General features: G+C 40.6%; 1 protein-coding gene across 2 annotated transcripts in view; it reads left to right on the top strand.

Moving 5' to 3' along the window:
• The window catches only part of DRC7 (dynein regulatory complex subunit 7), a 1455099-nt gene that overhangs the window by 305322 nt on the left and 1126935 nt on the right, over positions 1–22842 (top strand). For both annotated transcript variants that reach the window (XM_044081324.1, XM_044081326.1), the window contains exon 6: positions 465–623. In XM_044081324.1, the coding sequence (XP_043937259.1) occupies positions 465–623 (159 nt within the window). The remainder of the gene's footprint in view (positions 1–464; positions 624–22842) is intronic.

Below are 22842 nucleotides of genomic sequence, written 5' to 3'. Positions count from 1 at the left end.
AGGCCCCAAAACAGAGACAGATTTTAAATACTGCTCTTAGAAAGTTGATAGAATAACTCTATTTGGGTTTGCATGCATTTTTCTGATGGATATGAAGTCTGAAACTCAAATGTACATCATTATTTAGTGACTTTAATCCTTGGTGATCTGCCCAAAAATTTCAAATTTTATGAACAAAAATCTTGACAGTTGAGAGGTATGCTGCTCAGGTTTCTTGTAAACATGTGATCAATTCAACCTGTTCAAAGACCTCTAGGCTGCAAGCCTAGAACTCTGGGGTTAAATCCCACAGTTGTTACTACTATGTTGAATATGCTATTTAATATTACTGGACTTCACCCAAGCGCCTGGAAATTAATTTTAGCTGAGTGCATTTTCTTAGGCAGAAACATTGCTGAAAGATACATTAAGTGCTGACAGAGCACTTTGTTCTCTCATGTTTTTTTTGTTTCATTCTATTTAAGAAAGAAACTGAGGAAAAGAAGGTAACAACTAAAAAATATGCAGTGAAGCCACCACGAGACCTTCAGAGCAAATTCGAGCAACAACAAGAAGCTAAAAGATTAGCTGAAATGAAGGCAGCAGAAGAGAAAAAGCAGCTGGAAGAAGAGAAAAGGATAGCTGTGAGTATGATGGCAACAACTGTGTTTTACCACTGTGGAATAATACTTTTAAAATGTAGACTATAGTATTTTTTTCAGTTTGTGGCCGTACTTAATTAAAATAGACTTTGACTGAAAATAATAGCAAAGTTGCCACACTGAAGTTAAAGCAGTCAAATGTATTTTTAAATAACCAAGTCAGGCAGCTGTATTGTGATACTTGGGTTAAAAATGGTTAGTTGTACACTTTTCAGGGTATGTCTATGAACTCTTAACTGCAGTGAGATCCTCTGTAGTCATCCTAGAACAGGGTCCTACACGACCTGGTAAGTCCAGTCCAAGAACTACAGACACAGAGTCTAAAGCTTTGAATATAGCAGGCAATAGCATATTCTCCTCTTAGCATGTTGGAGTTTAGATCAATTATTTCTCATCACTCTAGATTCCAGTCTTTTGTATTGAATCAGGCACTTGAAGAGCTTTTGGTCTTACTGGAATCTGGGATCAAAGAATCGATGGTTAAGACTGTGACTTTCAGTGTGGGCTACCATGTAACTATTGAAATACTGACTACAGTGATGCTGTGACTGGGGCAGCAGACATGAGCCGGAGACTACACATGATAAATAAATAAGTAAATAAATAAATAAATGAGACTATCTTCTCCAAAACACCAGTTCCGGCACTCTGTCCTTGACAACTCATTTAAGATGAAAGCATAGAATCTTATGGATGAACTCTTCAAGATGAAATAGGCCCTCATTGCTGCTGATAACCTCCATGCATCCTCCTTTTTAGCCCAGATCTGCCTATCCTTATTTGAACCTGAACCAACCCCCCCCCCCAAGAAGAAACTTCCTCACCAACCATGAAAAACTCTTGCTAATACTGTTTTTACAAATAGAAAAAAATATATATTTCTTAGAAAAAAAAATACCTTTTTACATTGGGTTTAACCTAAATAATTTTTGCTATCACTGATACTTTGATTAATCCTCTATTAAAAAAAGAAAATTATATAGAATTGTAAAATGTGAAATCTCCAAGAGGGCAGGACTGATGTAAAAAAAATACAAATAGCATCCACAGCCCCTTTCTATTTCAGAGAAGCTGTCTTACTGGCTTCTGTCATAAGGAGTAAACTGGTACTTTAAGGATTATAAAAATGGAACAAATGGTAAAGTGGTGGTTCAAGAAAAGTCTGTTAAATCAGTGATTTCCTCCACAAGATGAGAAACCAGCTCTCTTGCCCAAACAACAGAAATTTGGTTCTAGGGACAGTATGACTTCTTCAAAGGAGATACCCTTCTTAGTTTTCATTACAAGGGGTAAGCAACCATTACAAATGGCATTCTCATGTAAACTGAGTGAAAGATAAAACATTTATATGTAATTTGGATAGAGGGAATATGCATATGTATGCAGAAATTATCAAGGCAAGAACTTCTCAGTTTAGACACATGTAAGCAAGCTGTGCAGTCTTCTGTAATTGATGGGGTCCTTGGTTTGAGTCATTCTTTCTACCAATTAAAATATAGAAAAATTCTTAATATCCTGTGTTTGGGGATGCATGCATCAGTTTCAGCACATTTTCTTATGCAACACACTAGATTCATAAGTGGCTTATTCCCAGAGCCCATCAAGTACTTTTTTGTCATTCTCACACCTTGTCCATCAGTCCTAGGTATTATTGAACTTCCTGCATGTACATTCCTTATAAATCACTGTGCAGTGTCTTTGTGGTCTTAAAATTACTAGGCAAATCCCACACCAGCATTGCCTTTGTTTGGCACTCCAGAAGGACCAAAGCAATGTGGGTATGTCTGACTTGTGTAGGTAGTTAGCTAACTGTCAGCTAGTGAGAGTCTGAGCCCACATCAGTTCTCCATTTTGGTGCCATAGGCTCACACCATGGGGTGTGGGTGTCCAGGGGTGCCAATGCTTCCCATTCCCCACTTGGTTGTCTGTTGCCAATATGTGACCAACATGGTCCTAGATAGTGTCCTCCGGAGTCAACTCTTTATGGATTTGCAGTACTGAAGGTCAGTATTCATATTCCCTGCCTTTAACTTTCTCATAAGCCTAGCTGAAATGACTGCTGCCATTTGAAAGGGAGACTTTAGTTTTTGCTGTACCATTGATCATGCTACAAGACTTGGACATTAAACACACGTTTTGTCTGGAGGGAGTTTGAGTCATAATCATGGGACTATGTTATGAAATATGGTCTCAAGCTAGTATCAAGCCAGGCACATACCTCTCTTCCCCATGTTCTGCCTTAGCCAGGCACATGTTCATCCATGGGTTCTACAGTGCATGAAACCTGGTGCAATAATAGAAAGAGATAAAAAGTTCTACATCCTGTTATAGATCTACATTGAAAGCTACTCTTTTTAGTGTTGTTTGAAATGCTAGCAGAACCACTACAGGTAGTTGTTTCTAATACCATAGTGATGAATTAAATAACACACTAAGAGTCGAAACTATAATTTCACCATTTAAAAATTTATAGGTAAGAATCATGTCATCTCTGATTAGTCTATAAATAATGGAATATAAGAAAAGACATGAAAACATGCCTCCATATCTTAGATGCCTGCACTTAAAGATGTGCTATTAAAGGGCCTATGGCCTATACACAGTATACTTGATCTATTGAACTATTAAATGTTCATTGCATCATTTATTTTTTTTAATTGTGAGATGTTACATGCTGCTGTTCAGTGTTCAGTGTGAATCTTATGATAGACTGGATTCATGTTAGTCTGTTGAAAGCCATTTCATTGATTGCTGATAGAGCAAAGAAATCTTGCCAAAACACCTTTCAGCAATCCACAAAAACCTACTCTGAGGTTGCACAACAGTGGAGAAAAGGGGGAAAATTCAACTGTCTCCAAAAGGTATTCCAGCACGATTTCTCTGCTCTGTCTGTAGCTGATATGTGGCTATCAGTAGATTTTGTCTATATCCCAACAGACTTATGCAGAGGAACCAATAACTTGTCATCTCTACTAACCAGACTACAAAAAACAGATCTTTCATTGCTGTATAACATTTTTGATATTTATATATGTAATATACACTTATTCAATATTTATATTTATTTACATTAATATTTACTGATATATATATTTATATCAGCATCAGACTGAAGAAGATTATCTGTCTTAACTCCCAAATATGTGATATTGACCTTCTGTAGCAATATGGGGTTATCTGTGGTATTGGAATACTTATTATTATTACCAAAATAAAGTAATTACACTTAGATGCTTTAAAGAATATTTTTTTAGTTTGAGATCGCTGGCATAAGATGTTTCAAAACTTTTGAAGAGTGACTTGGGCTGCTAGCTTGGCTACTGTTGTTCCACCCTTATTGTCAAAAAAAAAATCTTACCTAGGTATTAGATTCCATTGGAAAAATGGACCCAACAAAGATCTCTATGGAATGAACATTTATAACTTTGTCATTAGAAGCTATATTCTTGATTCTAACCCAGCATCATCTGTCTTGTAGCAGGCTTGCCACCGAGCTTATTATATACCTGTTGTTGCTATTAACATTGAGTGCAACACTTCTGAGTGATGCAGAAAATTAAAAGCATTTTTCAAGTCCAAATAAATTATATCGGTGTGCAATTCTTCATCAATACTGTCAATTAAATTCAAATTGAAACTCAAGTTTGTTTAAGAGGAATGACCAGCTAATAATCCATGTTGATTCAGATCCAACCCCTATTCCCCTATTTAAAAGAAAATTATAGCAAATGGAGAAAAAAAGTAATTGAAGAGGTCTCACCAGACAAGAAATGGTCAAGTTATTACTAGAGGTCCTTTTTGGTTCCCAGAGATGACAAAACCCTCTGGTCCATACTAAACTTGAGAGGCCTAAACCAATTTATCCAAAAAAAGAAACATTTTGGATAGTTATGCTGCAGTCCACCTTTCTCTGGGACTTGTAAGGAGACCGGATGTACCTGTTAGACCTTCAGGATATCTGCCTCCACATAAAAAAATCACCAAGGAGTGCTCAAGGGCTCTGTGTTCCTGGGTAGGGATCTGTCACTATTAGTTCCAAACACTTTTTCTGATATGCCTTAATGCAGCATAACAGAACTATATTCAGGAGCCTGTATTGGAAGAGTATTATGACTAAATTGAAGAGTGGCTAATAGCCTGGGAGAATTTCATATGCTGATCTGTGGATAGACCCCTGGCTTTAATACTGCTGTTGATGAAGATTATCTTGCCCATCAAGATCTATCATTATGATAAGTACTTAACTTTTGTATGTATCACTGGTGAAACAAATTTACTCCTGTCACCCTGTAAATAATATAGGAGTTCAGAGGCTGGCAGGTGGAATTCCTAAAAATGGCATGTATTCCAGTAGCAACTGTCTTCTTGATGCATTTAATTATAACCAGTTGGAGTGCATCCAGACTGCAAGGGAACTGATGACTAATACATGCTGTTGTGAGGAGAGGAGTGGTACAACTGCGCAACATCAGCACATGGGTTATAACATAGACGGTTCCATTGTAAGTGTTCTCCTAAAAGCATCATATATATATATATATATATATATATATATATATATATATATATATATATAAAAAGAAATTAAAAAGAAACAGAAGGCCTGAGATTGAGCCTTGAGGAGATGCACAGTGCAGAGGGAAGGTAGAAGAGACCACCCCGTGAATGACCTGAGAAGTAGAATGCAGACCAATCAAGCACAACTCTTGAGAGCCCTACCCTAAGTATGCAGATGCTCAAAACGTAGTTTCATTGTCCATCTTACGAAAGAGAGAGATCAAAGAGGACTAGAACAGAGTATTTTTTATTTTTGCCCATTAGGTGATTATTCCTAACCATAGTGAGGAGAATCTCATTACTGTACTGTGATAAATATTCTGACTGAGGTGTATCGGGAACATTATATTCCTTTAGGAAGGAATCAAATTCCAAATTAACAACCTCCTATGTAGTCTTAGAAGTGAATAGCAGCTTAGAGGTAAGGTGAAACTATTTAGATTATCAGGATCAGCAGTAGACTTCTTGAGAACTGAGATTACTGATGCCTCCTTTAAATATGGATAGACCCAGGGTCAAGAGAAGAAATGACAATTCAGAAAAAAATTATCCCAAGACTCTAAGTAAACAAAAAGAAGTGCAATGTGGAGAGGACCATGGACTATACCACCAGTGGAATAGGCAACAATACCAGGAGAGTACCAAACAAGAAAACTTCTTACACGAAATCCACATGGAGCAGAGTATATAAAACTTTTATTGCATCTTTCCACAACAATTTCCATAAGATTTTGTAAATATATCTATAACCTGTTGTGTTTGAGAATAAATTTTAGAATCTACACAGTTTATCAGTTTGTATGTCTTTACTCCTACCACACCTTATTTATCTATAAAATGTTTTCTTATTATACTCAATATTGTTATATAAACTGTTGTCACATTTGTCTCACACTCTGTTTAAATGGTCTATCCAGCTTTATTTCCACTTTCAAAGGCATAGTTAGACCTCTTGTCCATTTCATGTTTTTGGCCTGTCACCTTAATCAAGTATCTTTTTCTTATGAAAATGTATTCTCCTGAAGTTGCATGCTTAGATCCTGATGTTAAATAGTTTTTGAATTTTTTGCATTCAAACAGTTCTCTTTCAAAAGTTTCCACATTCCTTATACAGTTTTTCAACTGAATGCATCACTCCAGTTAGTTTTACATAGTGACTGTTTTGTTCCATATAATCTGTTATTAATCTTCTGTGCATTGGTTTAGACTTCGGTTTGGATGAATTATCTAGCAACAAATTAACCTTTAAAACCCCATGATCATTACACATCTACAGGTGTAAACTTGACATGAAGTAACAGTAATTTCTTTAGGAACACAAACAATGTCTGATATATTCCATTCCCTGGTAAGCTTTTTTAAAATCTGAAGGAATTGAACATACGTCGTAAATAATTTCCTTACTAATGTTGAATCAATATTATTCCAGTCTGTTTCTGGTAAATTTAAGTCTCCATCCAGTATTATTCTTCCCTCCTGTGTATCATGCAAAATATATATGAATTCCTCTGTGTCATCTGCACTTGATTTTGGTGGTCTATACACTCCACCAATTGTTATATGTTCCAGGGATCTCTTTATTGTCACAGTTACACAATCTACAGTGTTGGTGCTATCACTGAACATATAGTAATCACAGGTCTCCTAACAGTCTGTAATCCATATCTTAATACCTCCACCTGATTTTTTGTTAGAATGTATGTTACAGTAAAAGCATTTATACCTTGAAAGAGCTAGTTTCAGTCAATGTTCTTTAACCATGTTTCCCAAAAAAATAACATCCATCTTGTAGGAATGCAAATCTTCCAATGAAAAAAAAAACTTTATTATCAATGCTCCCAGCATTAACAACCAACAGAGATGCATAAAATATTTACTAACTGTTAAATTTTTGACCTGGCAAAAATCCTGCCTTGTGATTGCCAAATATTGCAAAATATCTGCTACAAAAATTCTCTTCCCTGATCATGACAAGTGTACGCTATCCTGTCAAAACAGATTTGTGCCCAAAATTAGGCTCAGATGTTCTGCACATTCCCATTTTTTTTAAAATGGGACATTTGTTTCATGTAAGTATTTACCCCAAAAATCTTTTCATTCACAGTGACCTGTCCTTGTGGATGAGATCATTTGTACCAACATGAATTGCAGCTGAAAGCCCTCCAGGTGTAGCATCTCTAAGCCACTGAGGACCTGATCGCTTTGCCCCCCCCTCCACTAGTGTGAGCGAGGAATCCTCTCACTCTAGCTAAAAGCAAAGAAAACTCTAACCAGCAATCATCCAAAAATAGACTGCAGCCCCTGGTTTAATTCCAGGAACCTTGTTGTTGCCACTTGAGTAGTAGCCACTGAGGACCTGATCGCTTTGAGTCCCCCCCACCCCACTTGTGTGAGCAAGGAATCCTCTCACTCCAGCTAAAAGCAAAGAAAACTCTAACCAGCAATCATCCAAAAATAGACTGCAGCCCCTGGTTTAACTCCAGGAACCTTGTTGTTGTCACTTGTGTAGTGTAGGTGCCAGCGTTTGTAACTACTGTTATGCCTTGTTAAAATCTGTTACAGTCAGCTAGAGTGCATACCCCAGGGGCAATAGCTGCAAACCTTCTTCCTCTTAGCCCACCCCACAACTTTCATTCCATTTCACTGTTGATAATTTGTTATATGTGAAGGTCCCTCTCAATAGTCATAGCCTCCAGTCCCTCCTCCTCAATACTTGTTCTTCACTAAACACCAAACAGAGGTGCAAGGTCTCCAGCAGCTTTTATCTTTAGCTGCATTGTGTGCAGCAAACAATGAGCAAAGGGGAATATAAATATAAATATAAAAGAGAATAAAATCTGCCATTGCTGACTAGTAAGCAGCATACAACTGCCACATGTGGTGTATTCCTACACATAGTTTTTCTTGGAGAAACCTTCCAGTCCTTGAACAAGCGTGTCTGTATGTTTACCTTATTTCCTTGGCTGTCCTTGATAATTAGCTAGGTTTAGCAGAGTCCCTTGGATTCTCCCCTGCTACTTTAAATTCCAATTGAAGGTTTCCCTCCCTTCCCCCACCCCCCAAGTGATTGTTCAGGTACAACACACCAAAGGTTTTAAAAAGCCTGGATGCTATATTTGCTCTAATTGCAGCTGAAAGCCCTCCAGGTGTAGCATCTCTAGTAAGTGATAGTATTATTTTTCTTTTTTTCAATGTTGTATTCCACACTGTAAACCCACTGTCCCTGCATAGAGTAGTACAGTAATTTCTCTCTAAGGTAGCTTTCCAGTTATTTTTCATTTTTGCTGGTATAGTTTATATTTGGATATTAGAAGCTTATGTTTTTGTTTTTGCTTGCTCCCAATTTCAGTAAACCTGATTCAGAGTTTCTCTAAATGATAGTTTAGACTACTTTATAATGTCACAGTACTACTAGCTTAAAAGTGATTCCAATAGCTTCTTTCAAAAATAAGGGCATGAATATAAGCTACTTTATTAATTGTGTCTTCATGTAAAGCTTTTTTGTTTGTTTAATTGTCATAACCACCTGCTATGTGCAAACTCTTTTTTTCTCTCCTCCACGTTTGTCTCTTTCTCCCTGAAGTACCCTGCTCCCCATTGCGCTGTTCTTGATATAGTCTCTAAGAACCAACCTACCTGGTGACAAAGGACCCTATCAAAATACCTGTGGTCTCATCTAACAGCCTTAGTTTCCCGGCACCTTCTCTCAAGGAAGCAAGAAAGTATGTGGCTGTCTAAGTCCTGCTTGTAAAGCTGACTACCGTCTACTATTGGTTCAGAGGTTCTAAAGTACGCTACGAGCCTGAACAGCCAGCAGCCTTTACCCCCCTTCCTATCTACCCTGTATCCAACAAACCTCTTCTACTTTATAATAACCCCCTTTACTAGCTATCACTCCTTCACTAGTTCTAAACCAGCTAAGCTCCCTTACATACTTACCTGCAATACTAGATCTGCCCACTAGGTGGCAGAATTGTCCCATCCTTTATCTCCTGCTTATCCCGCTGGATTTCTTCTGTAATTGCACTACATCTTTTAAGTCCTAGACCTGCTCTTATTTTCTCACTTATCCTTTACATCAACTGTCTACACCCACCTGATTTTTTCTCATAGACTTCTGTTTATCTCCAATCTTTCCCACTCCTGACTTGCCTAACTTTCCCTCAGTTACTAACATTGCTGATAGTTTCTTCTCTAGCTTCTCCTTCACTTGTCTCTACCCACTCCGTTCGCCCTGCGGGCTCACTTCGCTCCCCTACCGTACCCCCAAATCTCACCCACCCCCAGGGGTCCTACTCTTATACCATCTAACCACACCCCTTCCCTCTTCCACCAGTCACAAAGCCTTCACCATTGGCCACTTAATGCCAATTCCCTCCTTTCACTTACCACTCCCTATCTCTCCCACCACACCCTCCACTTATTCATTTCCACACCTAGTATACCTCCGAGTCTATAACAGCAACCTAACAACTTACCCTTCCAGATGTATAATCTACCCACCCCAGCCCTCTTGCAGAGGTTATTCATACTTACACTTCTACCACCTCTAACGTTAGCTTACCTGCTAACCTCCTATGAACACCCATTACATCCACACCTTCTCTACCTCAGTAAGCTATCTACCTCTCCTTCTCTACCTATTTTCACTAACCATGTTAACATAACATCTACACCCAGCTATCTACTAGCAAAATACCATAGGATAGTCCACATTAGATATGACTCTCCCAATCCCAGAAAATATCTACCTCTATATAGTAAATTCCCAAATCCTAGACTTCAAGCACTACTCTTCTCTTTAAACGATGGAGATATTCACCCAAACCCAGGCCCAACAACTGCTACTACCACTGAACTTCTCAACCCCAACCTCTCTACTATCCATTCCCTTACCAAACCACCTAACTCAGTCTTATTAGCTCATCTCAACATACGTAGCATTAATAACAAAGTTGCACAACTCCATGCTCTCTTGGAAGTCTACTCCTTTGACATTCTTTGTTTAACAGAAACTTGGTTAAAACGTGTAACTAAAGACAATGAAGTCATCCCACCCAGTCATAATATTTTGCAACTTGATCGTGCAACCAAAAAGGGTGGTGGTGTAGTTATCCTATTTAAATCTGGGTTACAGATTACTACCTACAACTATAAACCACCTCAAGACTCCAATGCTGAAATTCTTATTACCAAGCTTCAACTTAACACATTCAAATCCATCTGTATTATCTGTATCTATCTTCCTCCTGGTAATAACATTGCCACCATAGAAAATATCCTATGTTGGTTATCCCAAAATTTACCCAAGAAACCATAATCCTAAGTGATTTTAACATTGATTTGGAAGTGTTGTAGCAGTAGCCCCCCTACCAGCCATATTAACCTTTTTGTTTTTTTCTCAAACCATTACCTCCCCTACCAGGATAAACAAGCCTAATAAGAAAGAAAGTATCTTAGATTGCATTCTCATAAATAATCATCCCCAGCCATATGAACCCTCCCTGATGATGTAAGTGACCACTCACTAGTCTACATCATCAGGCTTAAATACAACCTACCTAATCCAACCATATCTAGGACAATTAGAACCAAGAAAAACTTCAACCCGATCTCTTCCAGAGAGAACTAAGAGCATGTAACTGTTCTCCTTTAAAATACCTCACACTAGAGGAAGCTGTTAATTACTTTAATTCTAACTTCCTAGCCATACTAGACCACCATGCACCAACCCGCTTTATTAGAATGAAAACTAAATCTGCCCCATGGCTTTCAAAAGAAACCAGGTAAAAAATCCTTCTCAGAAATAAATACTGGAATAAATCTTGTTTAACTAAAAACCCAGTAGACCAACAAAACTTCAGACAGCTGAGAAATGAAACTAAAGAAGCTATACTGTCTGACAATAGAAACTACTACCTACAATTCCAGCAGACTCACCATAATAAACCACAAAAGTTCTGGGCGAGTATTAATCAATTATTACACCCAGGTCAATCCATCACACCAAACCCACAAGGCACAGACCTGGAGAATCCCAAGCAGACTGCTAATGCCTTTGATACCTTTTTCACTGAGGCCATTCAAACTCTTGCCAGTCAGTTATCTACTCAGAACTTAACTATATCCAACTCTAACTCTAACCCATCCCCTCCATTTCTCTTCCAACCAGTCCCAACAACATATATTCTTACTCTTATCCAAAAACCAAAACTGTGCACTCCTTCATCAGATCAACTACCCGCTAAATATCTACAAATCCATCGCCTATCCCATTTACATTCTCATCAATAGAACCATCAGTGAAGGACACATCCCTAAAATCTGGAAAGTATCCCATATTATCCCCCTTCACAAGGGTGGGAACTCTACTGAACTCTCCAATTACCGTCCCATAGCCCTACTTTCTCCCTTAGCAAAGATCATGGAAAAATGCATCCACAGACAATTGCTAGACCACCTAATCCAAAACAGCTTACTTTCAAACTCTCAACATGGTTTCAGCCTTCCCACAGAACTACTACTGCCCTCCTTTCCTTTACTGGCTGTATTAAGAAAAATGTAACCTCAATATGATTTTCTCTGCACTGTTTATAGATCTGTTTAAGGCATTCGATATGGTAAATCACCAGATACTTATAAATATCCTCAAATCTCTGTCACTAGATGCACTAGCTGGTTCCAGTCCTACTTAGATAACAGACAACAGGCTGTACTTTGGCATAACATTCTATCTACCTATCTGCCCGTTAACATTGGTGTCCCTCAAGGGTCCATATTAGGACCTCTCCTGTTTTCTATATTTATCAACGACCTTCACCTAGCAATACCCCAAGCTACATGTATACAATATGCAGATGATTCCACACTTATATGCTCAGCCACATCTATATCTGAACTTCACTCCATTAACCAAACTGTGTTTAACACAGTTGAACAATGGTTTACACAGTGCTGTTTCCTTCTGAACCCCAAAAAAACTAAACTCCTCCTTTTTACTCCTACTTGTAAGTCCCCCCCAATAGACTTCACAGTAACATCCAATAATGGTACTCTAATATCCCCAGATCTAACTACCAAACTACTGGCTATCACCATAGATAACAACCTTAACTTCGACACCCATATTAACAATACTCTAAAATCTGTTAATAGAAAACTAGGCTCTGTCTACAGGATCAAACCCTTCCTCTCTCCTGCAGCTAGAATAACTATTGCTCACACCCATCTAATTTCTACTCTCCTCTATGCCTCACCCATATATACTAATCTCTCTAAAAACAACCTTAATAAAATGGAAGACTCCTACAGTAACATAGCCAGATTTGCTACAGGTGACCCTTTCAGAACCCACCACTGTATTAATCTAAAGCAGCTAGGATGGCTTGAATTACAAAATCAGCTTAAATTCCACCAACTGACCATTGCCCATAAAACCCTTTACCAGCCTACCAATACCCCTATACTATCTACCCTCATTACCCCCACAACAATCTAAAGACCTTACAATCATCACATAAACTTCTTGTAAATATTTGTAAATCGAACAACAGGGCTGGGAACTCTCTTTTCTCTAATACTGTTGGAAAATACTGGAACCTTCTTCCTAATGAACTTTCCTCTCTTCCCTCTATATCACTCTTTAAAGCCAAATTGAAACTTTTCCTCTGAATACACTGATTGTGCCCCTGTACTAAACCTGACTGATCAACTAGCTTTTCTTAGTTGGTTCAACCTACCCTCCTCTTCTCAGTAATCAAGTACCTTTTCTTAATAACAGCTTACCTTGACCTTCTATACTATTACTTACATCTTCAGACTCTCATTAAGGAGACTACTTTTACTAATATATTGTATAATTTCAGCTCCTACTTTTTCTTTATGCCTACTTGTATACTAATATATTGCATCATTCAGCTGCCATCTTTTTCTTTATGATGTATTGCAACTACATTTTGTATTGTACTAATTGTATCTGTATATTTTGCACTATGTTATGAACGAATGACCTCTTTGATTATTCTCTGTACTGCACCTGCAATGTTCATTGTATACATTAATTTTTGTATATGTGATTTTGTTTGTTTCCTCAGAGCTTATCTCCCCGGGCCTCTACTGAAAATGGACATATATCCAGTTAGACTAGCCCGGTCAACAAATGTAAAATAAAATAAATGAATAAAAACAGATCCATGCTTCCAAACATTAAGGCATTCAAAGGCCTTCCTCGTATCCTCCATTTTTTATCCTGGCAAGCATAACACTGTTTGATGTTCATTATCTTCTCTGCAAATGTAAGTATCATTTCCTCTAGTAAGTGAATCTCCAATTACTAGAATATCTTTTCTGACCAGATCTGAGGAATCTGACCCTAGCCCTGAGTAGCATCCTGCCATCACCCAGAATGATACCACAGTACAAGGATAAAATGATTGACTTCAACAATTGGCTAAGCTTCCGGTGTCATTCTGAGGGGATCCAGTATCTGTCTGCCTGGGATGACATGATCGACAGACCACAATGCTTTGCCAGAGATGGCCTGCACCTGTCGCCCTTGGAATTCCGGATACTAGCTAAGGCTCTTTCCACCCCTATAGTGCCTTTTTTAGGCAAGGTTCAAATGACAAATTCACCACCATAACAGGTACAAGCAAGCAAAATCTGAGGGTAATGCTACTCAATGCTAGAAGTCTAAACCTTAAAATGCATTCACTCAAGGCACTCCTTAAAATGGAGAACATCGACATCTGTGCAGTGACAGAGACCTGGTTCAAGGCTCCAGAGAGCACCCCTGCATTACACCTTTCGGCCACCTAACCTGGATCGAAACACTAAAGGTGGAGGTGTGCCCATATTCATTATGAATATCCACATCTCCAGGCTAGTTGCTCAGCATAATGCATCCGAGATTGTCCAAGTGCAACTAACCTTGGGCAAGACCGCAGTCCAAATTGTAAAGTGCTACAGATCCCCCACGATTCACACTCCTAATTTCTTGATACACTGGAAAATATTAGGGTACAACCCACCACCCTAATAATGAGACCGATTTCAACTACCCCACCATTAACTGGGAAAACTACTCATGTACCAACTCTTTTGTTCAACGTTTTCTGGAATTCATAAATTCCAATGCCTTGGATCAACTTATCCACACCCCCGCCAGGGGCAGCAATATCCTAGACCTGGTCATTACCAACATGGGCGACCGGTGTTCCACACCAAAGGTCAGTTCCTCATCGGTCAGATCCGACCATAAGCTTATCACCCTAGACATCCACATCCCACCCCCACCCACATTAGGGAAACCACCGTAAAACATTTCTCCAAAGCCAACTTCACGCTTCTTAAAACAGAAGTGGAAAACTTCATGACACTCATGCAGATGGACAATAGAGGTACGACTGCTGAATCCTACACAAATGCACTTTATAAGCACTTACACGAGTGCATGGATCATGCTATCCCTAACAGAACCAAGATGCTATCCTCCAAAAAAAGGAAGCCAATCTGGTGGTCCCCTGCCATAAACAAACTCTGCAACAGAAGAAAGAAACTGTTGCAAAAAAAGAGTAAAATCCCATGATTGGAGGAACTCCCTGGTCAGCCTCAGTAAGAAGCTGAGATCCCTCATAAAATCCTCCAAAGCTAGTTATGAAAACAAAATCGCCACTGATTCTAAAGACAACCACAAAGCATTCCATAGCTATGTCAAGAATCTCAATGACAACACTCAGATCTGCTCTGAGTTACAGCACAATGGCACAAAGTATACAGAACCAACTGATATTGCCAATATCCTGGCAGATAGGTTCAGTGCTAACTTCACCCCCCTCCCACCCCCTAAAGGGTCCATTTCTATACCGGAAGAATGCAAAGTTCCTGTAATCACGGCTGTACAGGTAAAAACCACACTCTCCAAAGCCAAGAACACAGCATCCATGGTGGGACCTGACAACATCCCAGGCTGCGTTCTACATGAACTACAGAATGAACTGGCACCCCACCTAAGCACCATGTTCAATCATAGCCACACCTCAGGCTCTGTGCCCACTGAATGATGCACAGCGATGGTTATCCCACTTCACAAAGAGGGAGCTACCATGGACCGTGGGAACTACCACCCCATTAGCCTAACGAGCCTGGTCTGCAAGGCCATGCAACGTATCATCATGGAACTTATAAACAAAGACATTAGTCTGGATCCCACCCAGTTTGGGTTTGTAAAAGCAGATCATGTCTCCTAAACCTGATAGACTTCTTTGAAGCAGTCACCAAAGCCGTAGATGAGGGTAAGGTGGTTCACACAGCCTATCTAGATCTCGCCAAGGTTTTTGACACCATTCCCCACTCTGGAATTATAAATAAACTCACTAAACTAGGTGTAAATCCCTATATCACAAGATGGGTTGCCAATGGGCTCACTGACAGAATCCATGCTGTGAAAGTAGACTCCAAATCCAACTTCAGACCAGAGACAAGTGGACTACCACAGGGTTCAGTCCTGGGTCCTCTCCTGTTTGGTATCTACTTTTCTGAAGTACAGACTAACAAAGAAGATCTTTGGCTAACAAAGTTCGCAGATGACTGCAAACTAGGAGCCATAATTGAAACTCCTAATGATGTGGACATCCTACAAAAGGGCCTCACTGAGACAGATGCCTGGTGTCAAAGCCATGGCCTCAAGCTGTATGCCAAAAAGTGCATTGTTACTCCCTTTGGTAAAAACTCTGTACCCATGAGCTACCACATAGGTGGTAGTCTGCTTAACACCGAAAGTGTTATAAGAGATCTTGGGACACAGGTGGACAGTAGTCTCTCCTTTGATAATCACATCACTACAGTAGTCAGGAAGTCCTTCTACATGGCACACCTCATCACAAAAGGTTTCTTATCCAGGAAAATAGGTAATTATTCACCTCTACTCATCACTCATTAGACCCATTATAGAGTGCAACGCCCCTTTTGGTATGTACCGCACAAGACATCTACAACAACTGGAAAGGCCTCAGAAATATCTCACAAAGAGGATTACCAGCCTCAAACAGATGCCCTATGCAGACCGTCTCAAAAAACTCCAGCTTTACTCTGTTGCATATCGCCTACACAGAGGCGATCTCTGCCTAACATACAAAGCTATGTCAAACCCAGAGCAGTTGGATATGCTCCACTTAAAGAAATACCAATCCCTCCGAGCTACACCTTCTAGGGACCTAAACTTTGTCACCACAATAAACAGAACATGCTGGAGGTATAGATTCCTGTCCCAGAGACTTCCCATACTCTGGAACAAGCTACCTATCTATATCAAACAAAGCTCCTCATTAGCACTCTTCAACAAAAATGTTGATGATTGGATGGGAAATAGGAAATTCACCCTGGGGATCACCTCTGTGGCTCTGCTTGACAAGGGTACAGGAAAATAATTTTCTTGGGTGGCAAAAGCCAGGGTACCTTTTTGGCTAGGCTTGTATAGGCCCTAGGGCCGATAGCCTAGTACCTACCTATGAACCTATTAATGTCTGCTGTATCAATTGTTAATGAATTGATATTCATCACCATTAGTCTTATTAATCCCACTGTTTCCATTGCTTATTACATTTGCAAGTATACAGTTATCATCCAGCTGACTTTGCACATCCACAGCTTGAGCCATGTTATCAACTTCTGTCTTTCTCTTCTTTTTTCTTACAGTAATGTCCTTCAGTCCTTCCACATTCAGTTTTGATTTCTTCTTTTTCACTGCCCCATTGCCTCTTATTTTCTGCATTCTTCTTTCGAAAAAATATGCCTTTGTCTGTAGACAGTCACTTTCTTTTTCTTCCTCGTTATTTGTTGTGAACTTCATCCTTTCATTCTTTTTTTTTTTCTTCTTCCATATGCTGTGAATAGACAGACTGATAAATACATGTTGTCACACTGTCAGCCCAGCTATTGTGAATTTTGTAAATAATTATATGTCACTTGTGAATATTGATATGATTTATACAGAAGTGTATGTAAAGAACTGAGCTACAATGTAACCACAGCATGCCCTGTTGAAATAGAACAGGAATTTACCTGCACTGTTGTGACTGTTTAGATGTATATATTTAGTGGAAACTGGAACACAAAATGTTAACTTGAAAAATTCAGAGAAAATAGTTGAAATTATATTGTTTTATTATTGCATCATAAAAGTTAGTTTCAGTGCAGCAAGGAGGCAGGATGTCCAGAACTAGAGTGCCTTCTGCATTGTTTTGTAAGTGTTTTATTGTTTTATGTTTCCTAGCAGTTGCAAACATCTGAAGGCTATGTATTTTCACAGAGAGATGCTAAATTTTGTTTAGCTTGGGAACTAAAGTCAGGTGACAAAATGTGGCTTGTCATCCAAGCTAACCCAGCAGTAATATCTGGTATTAATTTAAGAACTCTCTGAGAGAGAGACTGTGCATTTTGTTTTTTGTCTTTGACCAGGAAATATCCACTCATCTGCACTTGCCTTGCTGAAAGTAAGTTTGTAGGCCATAGTAACTCTTTTAGATTCAGATAGGAATATAGAGAAATATAGCTTAGATGTTTTCTCTATTTAGACTGTCCTGCAATGTTGTTTTAAATATTTCCTGTGATTTTGAACTTTGATGTAACTGGTTACTTAGTGAGTATTGTCTTGTTCTTTTATTGTTTATTATTAAACATATTTAAACCTTTTAATTGTGGCTGGTTTGTTTAGAGATATTTAAGCACTCAGAGTGCTTGCATATCTATTTGGTGACACTATACAGGCCACTCCTAAATAGCCTTGCTCTTTGTCAGACTACCATTTGGATTAATAGTAACATTACACAGTAGGATTGGACACCCTTTGTTAAGGGCCTTAAAGTAGCTGATAAGAGTTGGCTGGTGGCAGTGGAATAGTCTGGGCAGAAGGGGCATACCTAGTAAACCTGTGCCAGCCTTTCCCAGGAGTGTGTGTGTGTGTGTGTGTGTGTGTGTGTGTGTGTGTGTGTGTGTGTGTGTGTGTGTGTGTGTGTGTGTAAATCAAATCTCAAAGAGTTTGTGTGTCAGCTATTTGGACAGGGGCATGAAGCACTGGTTGGACAGAGAGGTAACTGAAGATCTTGGTTTGGCCACTCAGCTGAGATCTCAACCCTATAGCTGTGCCAGTGGGGAGTGTTATTGGAGATCTGGAGAAAGAGGGAGAAACCAACCCCAGACTGACTGTGATCTCTGTGTGCTCTTAAGGGAAATTGTACTTTATTGTGTGTGTACTTGTCATCCTCCCAGTGTGTACATCCCCCACTGTTGCCAGTGGTGAGGACTGAGGCTCCTTGATTACTGGGCCATTCCAAGGGCATCACACATTTATTTATTTCAAGTCTGATGACCAGGGAAGTCCAGTGGGCCCAGAGAGCCCATTTTCAGTGGAGGCCCAGGGAGAACAGCTCCATAATACAAAATACAAGTAAAAACACAAATGCAAAATACAAATACATATACAAATCAAAAAAGAATATTTACAATATTAACATAAGAAGAACAATTGTAATTATCAAGTCATGGACATTAATAAGTTTGAAGCCATGTTATAATAATCTAGTGGAACAAGCAAGATTTCAAGATTAAAAAGGTTGCAATTTAGATAGGTAGGTATCCAGACTTCCAAAGTTCTCAGTGGTATTATCTTGTTCAATAGGGTTGACTGATCTTTACTGACAACAGACACTTCATTTCCTAAATGTGTTCTATTTGCACTGTGCCTAACATTATTTTTCATCAGTCCAGTCATTAATATCTCTAACAACAGATGATGTTAAGTTGTCTATCTCACCTTCGTTCTTGCTGGTTGGAATGATCGGCTCCGACTCGGCCATCTTCAATAGCTCGAGAGCTGTTTACTGGCTCGAGGCTACCCCTTATCCCATAATGCCTAGCGATAGCTACCCAGATCTCGTTTGCTGCTTCAGCTGCGAGGTGTCGTTTTTCTGGCTCAGGCTTGTATAGAATTTTTTGTGTAATTTTTCACTAGAATTTAACTCTTCTAGTACTTTATTATTAGAAATAGTTTTGTTTCTGTGGTAGATAATTGTTTATTATATAGAAAGTTCTTCCCCTCCCCACCCCCCTTCATTCCAGGTTAGCTGTTTAAGTTAGAGGCTTTCCTACTGCTTTTTCCTTATAGGCTAGCTATTTACATTAGAGGCTTTCCTATTATCTTCTTAAAAAAAAAAAAAACCTTTATCTATAGCCTTTCTAGTAGGCATGTTTTTTGTTCTTGTAGACTGAATATTGCTCCTTTTTTTGTTGTTAAAAATTGGTTGGTTTCCTTCTACAGTAAAGAATGTCAAAGGAATCTAAGGTGTCTGGGTCTAAGAAGTGTGACTCATGCTGTCAGAAAATGTCTCTGACAGATGGGCACACTTCTTGCGTCTATTGTTTAGGCGCTATGCACCTGCAGGACTCTTGTTCTATTTGCCATGCCTTTAGTCCAAGAGTCCTGCAGGAGAGTAAGAATAAGTTGATTCTTAGGGGTCTTTTAAAACCCCAGGATTCACCGGCCAAGAGCTCACAGCCAGCGAAATCCCCTAAATCCACTAAGCTGCTGGCTCCAATTTCGGAGCCGTCTTTGGTTCAGGATTTACCTTCTATGTCGGTTCCGACTGGCACCGACAAGACAATCTCCCCATCGGCTTCATCAGAGGCTTCGGAGCCATCATGGAGCCACAAGAGGCTGAGGTCCCCTTCCCTAGAGTTGGTGCATTCGGCTCCTCAGTCTCCTTTACTTCAGAGCGAGCATAGTCACCGATCCTCTCACTCCTCTCAATCCTCTAGGCTGTTGGATCATGATGTGGAGAGAGTGGTCAGTATGTTGCTAAAGTCGCAGGCACTAGCTAAATTGTTGTCCAGCCCTCCTCAACAGATATCGGCTCCATCCACTTCTCTTGATGTTCCTCCTCTGACTCCAATGAGTTTGGAGCCAGAGTTCGTTGGGGTTCGAGTAGTGGAACCATCGGCTCCGATAACTCTATCTCCTTCAGTCCTGAGTTCAGCTCCAATTCCCTTGGTGGTACCTTCCATCGAGGGATCTGGGCACCATGGCTCCCCCGTAGGCTCCGAGGAGGCGAGTGGCATCGGACCCTTGTCCGACCCCGTTCTCCTTCTCAGAGCTTCGGCGCAGGTGAGCTCGGCTCCAACATCGGCCTCGGAACCGTCCCCCTCGGTGCGGAGAAAGATTCCTATTTCTTCGGAACCGGAGCTTTCTCTGCATCATGGCAGGGATGCCTTCAATGTCATGCAGAGTGTGCTGTCCTCTGAGTCAGCTCCACTTTCAGCCCCACCGGCTCTGTCCCTTGAAGTGCCTGTGCCAACCTCTGCTCCTCCTCCAGACCCTAAGCATAGGGAACCGATGCTTCAGGACACCCCATTGGGTGTTTCCTCCTCTTCTGAGGCTTCTCCTGATCACTCAGAGGAGCCCCCTTGGAAGAAAAAGTGTAAGAGGAAGCACATTGACTCCCCTGAGTCTGTCACTTCTGATACAGACTTAGACGATTTGGAAGGGTCCCCAAGATCCCCCTCTGAAGATGTTTCCTTCTCGGACATCCTAGAAATGCTTAAGCAGAGGGGGAAATGGAATCCCCTAGCCCCTACCGAGGATGAGTCTGTATTTCTGGATGCTTTCGGTTCCCGACCTTCCACCTCCTGGGTGTCTCCGCCTTTCAATCCACTTATGACAGTGGTGGCTTGAAAGGCTTGGTCAGCTCCAGATACAGTGGAACCAACTCCGAGGAGACCTAGTAAATTCATTACAGCACCCCAGGATAAGCAATTCCTTTCGAAAGGTGTTCCTGTTGATGCCATGGTGGTAGCAGCAGCCACCAAAAAAGAGTTAGCGGAGACCTCTTCATCTGTCCATCCCCTATCAAGGAGTCTAGGACAATGGACAGATACAGGAAGCAAATGTTCACTTCAGCGACCTTCTCTATGAGGTCACTGAACTACCTATGTCATTTTACCCAACTTCAAAGGGATCCCCTTAAAGAGCTCGGAGATACCCTTCAAGATCCATCAGCTGAGGGAGCACAAGACAAGGTAGCTTCCCAGCTAGCGACGCTTAATTCTGTTGTTAACTTCTACATGAGACTCATTTCCTATGCAGCCGATGGGGCGAGTAGAGCCGCAGATACGGGTGTGGCCCTTAGGAAGCATGCGTGGATGCGGCTGTGTAACTTTACGGAACCCTTTCGAGCGTCCTTCACCAACACTTCCTTTGATGGTTCCTTTCTTTTTGGACAACAGGTGAAAGACACTTTGACTAGGTGTGAGCAAGAAGGCAAGACTCTCTCTGCAGTGGGAGTCCATTTGTCCACTCCCTCTAGACCTTACCCCAAAGGTCAGAAGAGTGGGAAGATGTGGTTCCGTAATGATGCCTGACACACATAGTGATTTTTCCTCCAGAGGCAGAGGGGGAAACAATAATAATAGACACCACCCTCGTGGCAGAGGGGGTCCGCAGAACCAGGGCAACAGAGAATCCTTCTCTAATAAGCCCTTCCAGCATCCCTGAAGGGTTGCCCGGCTGCTCATCTCTGGAGGCAGTCGGGGGAAGACGTTCGCTGTACCCAAAAGCCTGGCAAAGTTTAACACAAGACAAATGGGTATGGTCCATTATATCCGGAGGTTACAAAATTCCCTTCCATCAACCCCTTTTACAGTCAAAGAAGACCCTTCCAGATGTTCCACCCAATCTGAAGGAGCAAACAGTAATAGAAGTTTCAAAACTGCTAGAAAAAAGAGCCATCCAGGAAGTCCTGGCAGACCAGCACGGATCCGGAACTTACTCAAGTTCTTTTTAGTACCAAAAAAGACAGGGGACTGAAGACCGATTCTGGATCTCAGCAGACTAAACAGGTCTGTGCAAAGAACAAAGTTTCGGATGGTCACACTACAGTCCATTCTACCCTTTCTGGGTTAGGGCAATTGGATGTGCTCGATAGATCTTCAGGATGCGTACTACCATATCAAGATGGGCAGGCGCTCCAGGAGATATCTTCGCTTCCGGCTGAGTCATTATCAGTTCAGAGTTCTGCCCTTTGGTCTCACCACAGCCCCCAGGGTGTTCACCAAATGTATGGCAGTGGTCACGGCTCACCTGAGACATCAAGGATTCCAGGTGTTTCCATATCTAGACGACTGGCTCCTTACTGCTACCACCAGGCATCAACTCCTACAAGCACGGGACTACGCAATCACAATCTGCTCCAAGGTAGGCATTACAATAAGTTTAAAAAAAAATCTGCCTTGTTGCCCTGTCAATCTATCACTTATGTAGGAGCAGACTTAGACACAAGGGATATGTTTGCAAGGCTACCACTGGAAAGGGTGTCCGCAATTCGTCAGCAGGTACAGGTTCTGATCCAGAGCAAAAGGATCCAAGTCAGATACGTCCTTCAAACTCTGAGTTCCATGGCAGCAGCTGTTCTTCTAATCCCACTAGCGTGCTTTCATATGAGAATTCTTCAGTGGCTTCTGTTTGCGCAGTGGTCTTTCCAAGACCTACCCATGACTCACATGATCATGATCACAGATGTATGCAAAAGACATCTTTCTTGGTGGATGGTCTCCCCACTAGTTACTCAGGGCAGACCTTTCATACAACCCCCTCTGG

The sequence above is a fragment of the Protopterus annectens genome, chromosome 8.part0 (assembly GCF_019279795.1).
Source record: "Protopterus annectens isolate FY-2018-M chromosome 8.part0, PAN1.0, whole genome shotgun sequence".
NCBI lineage: Eukaryota > Metazoa > Chordata > Ceratodontiformes > Protopteridae > Protopterus > Protopterus annectens.
This window is presented reverse-complemented; position numbering and strand designations above follow the sequence as displayed.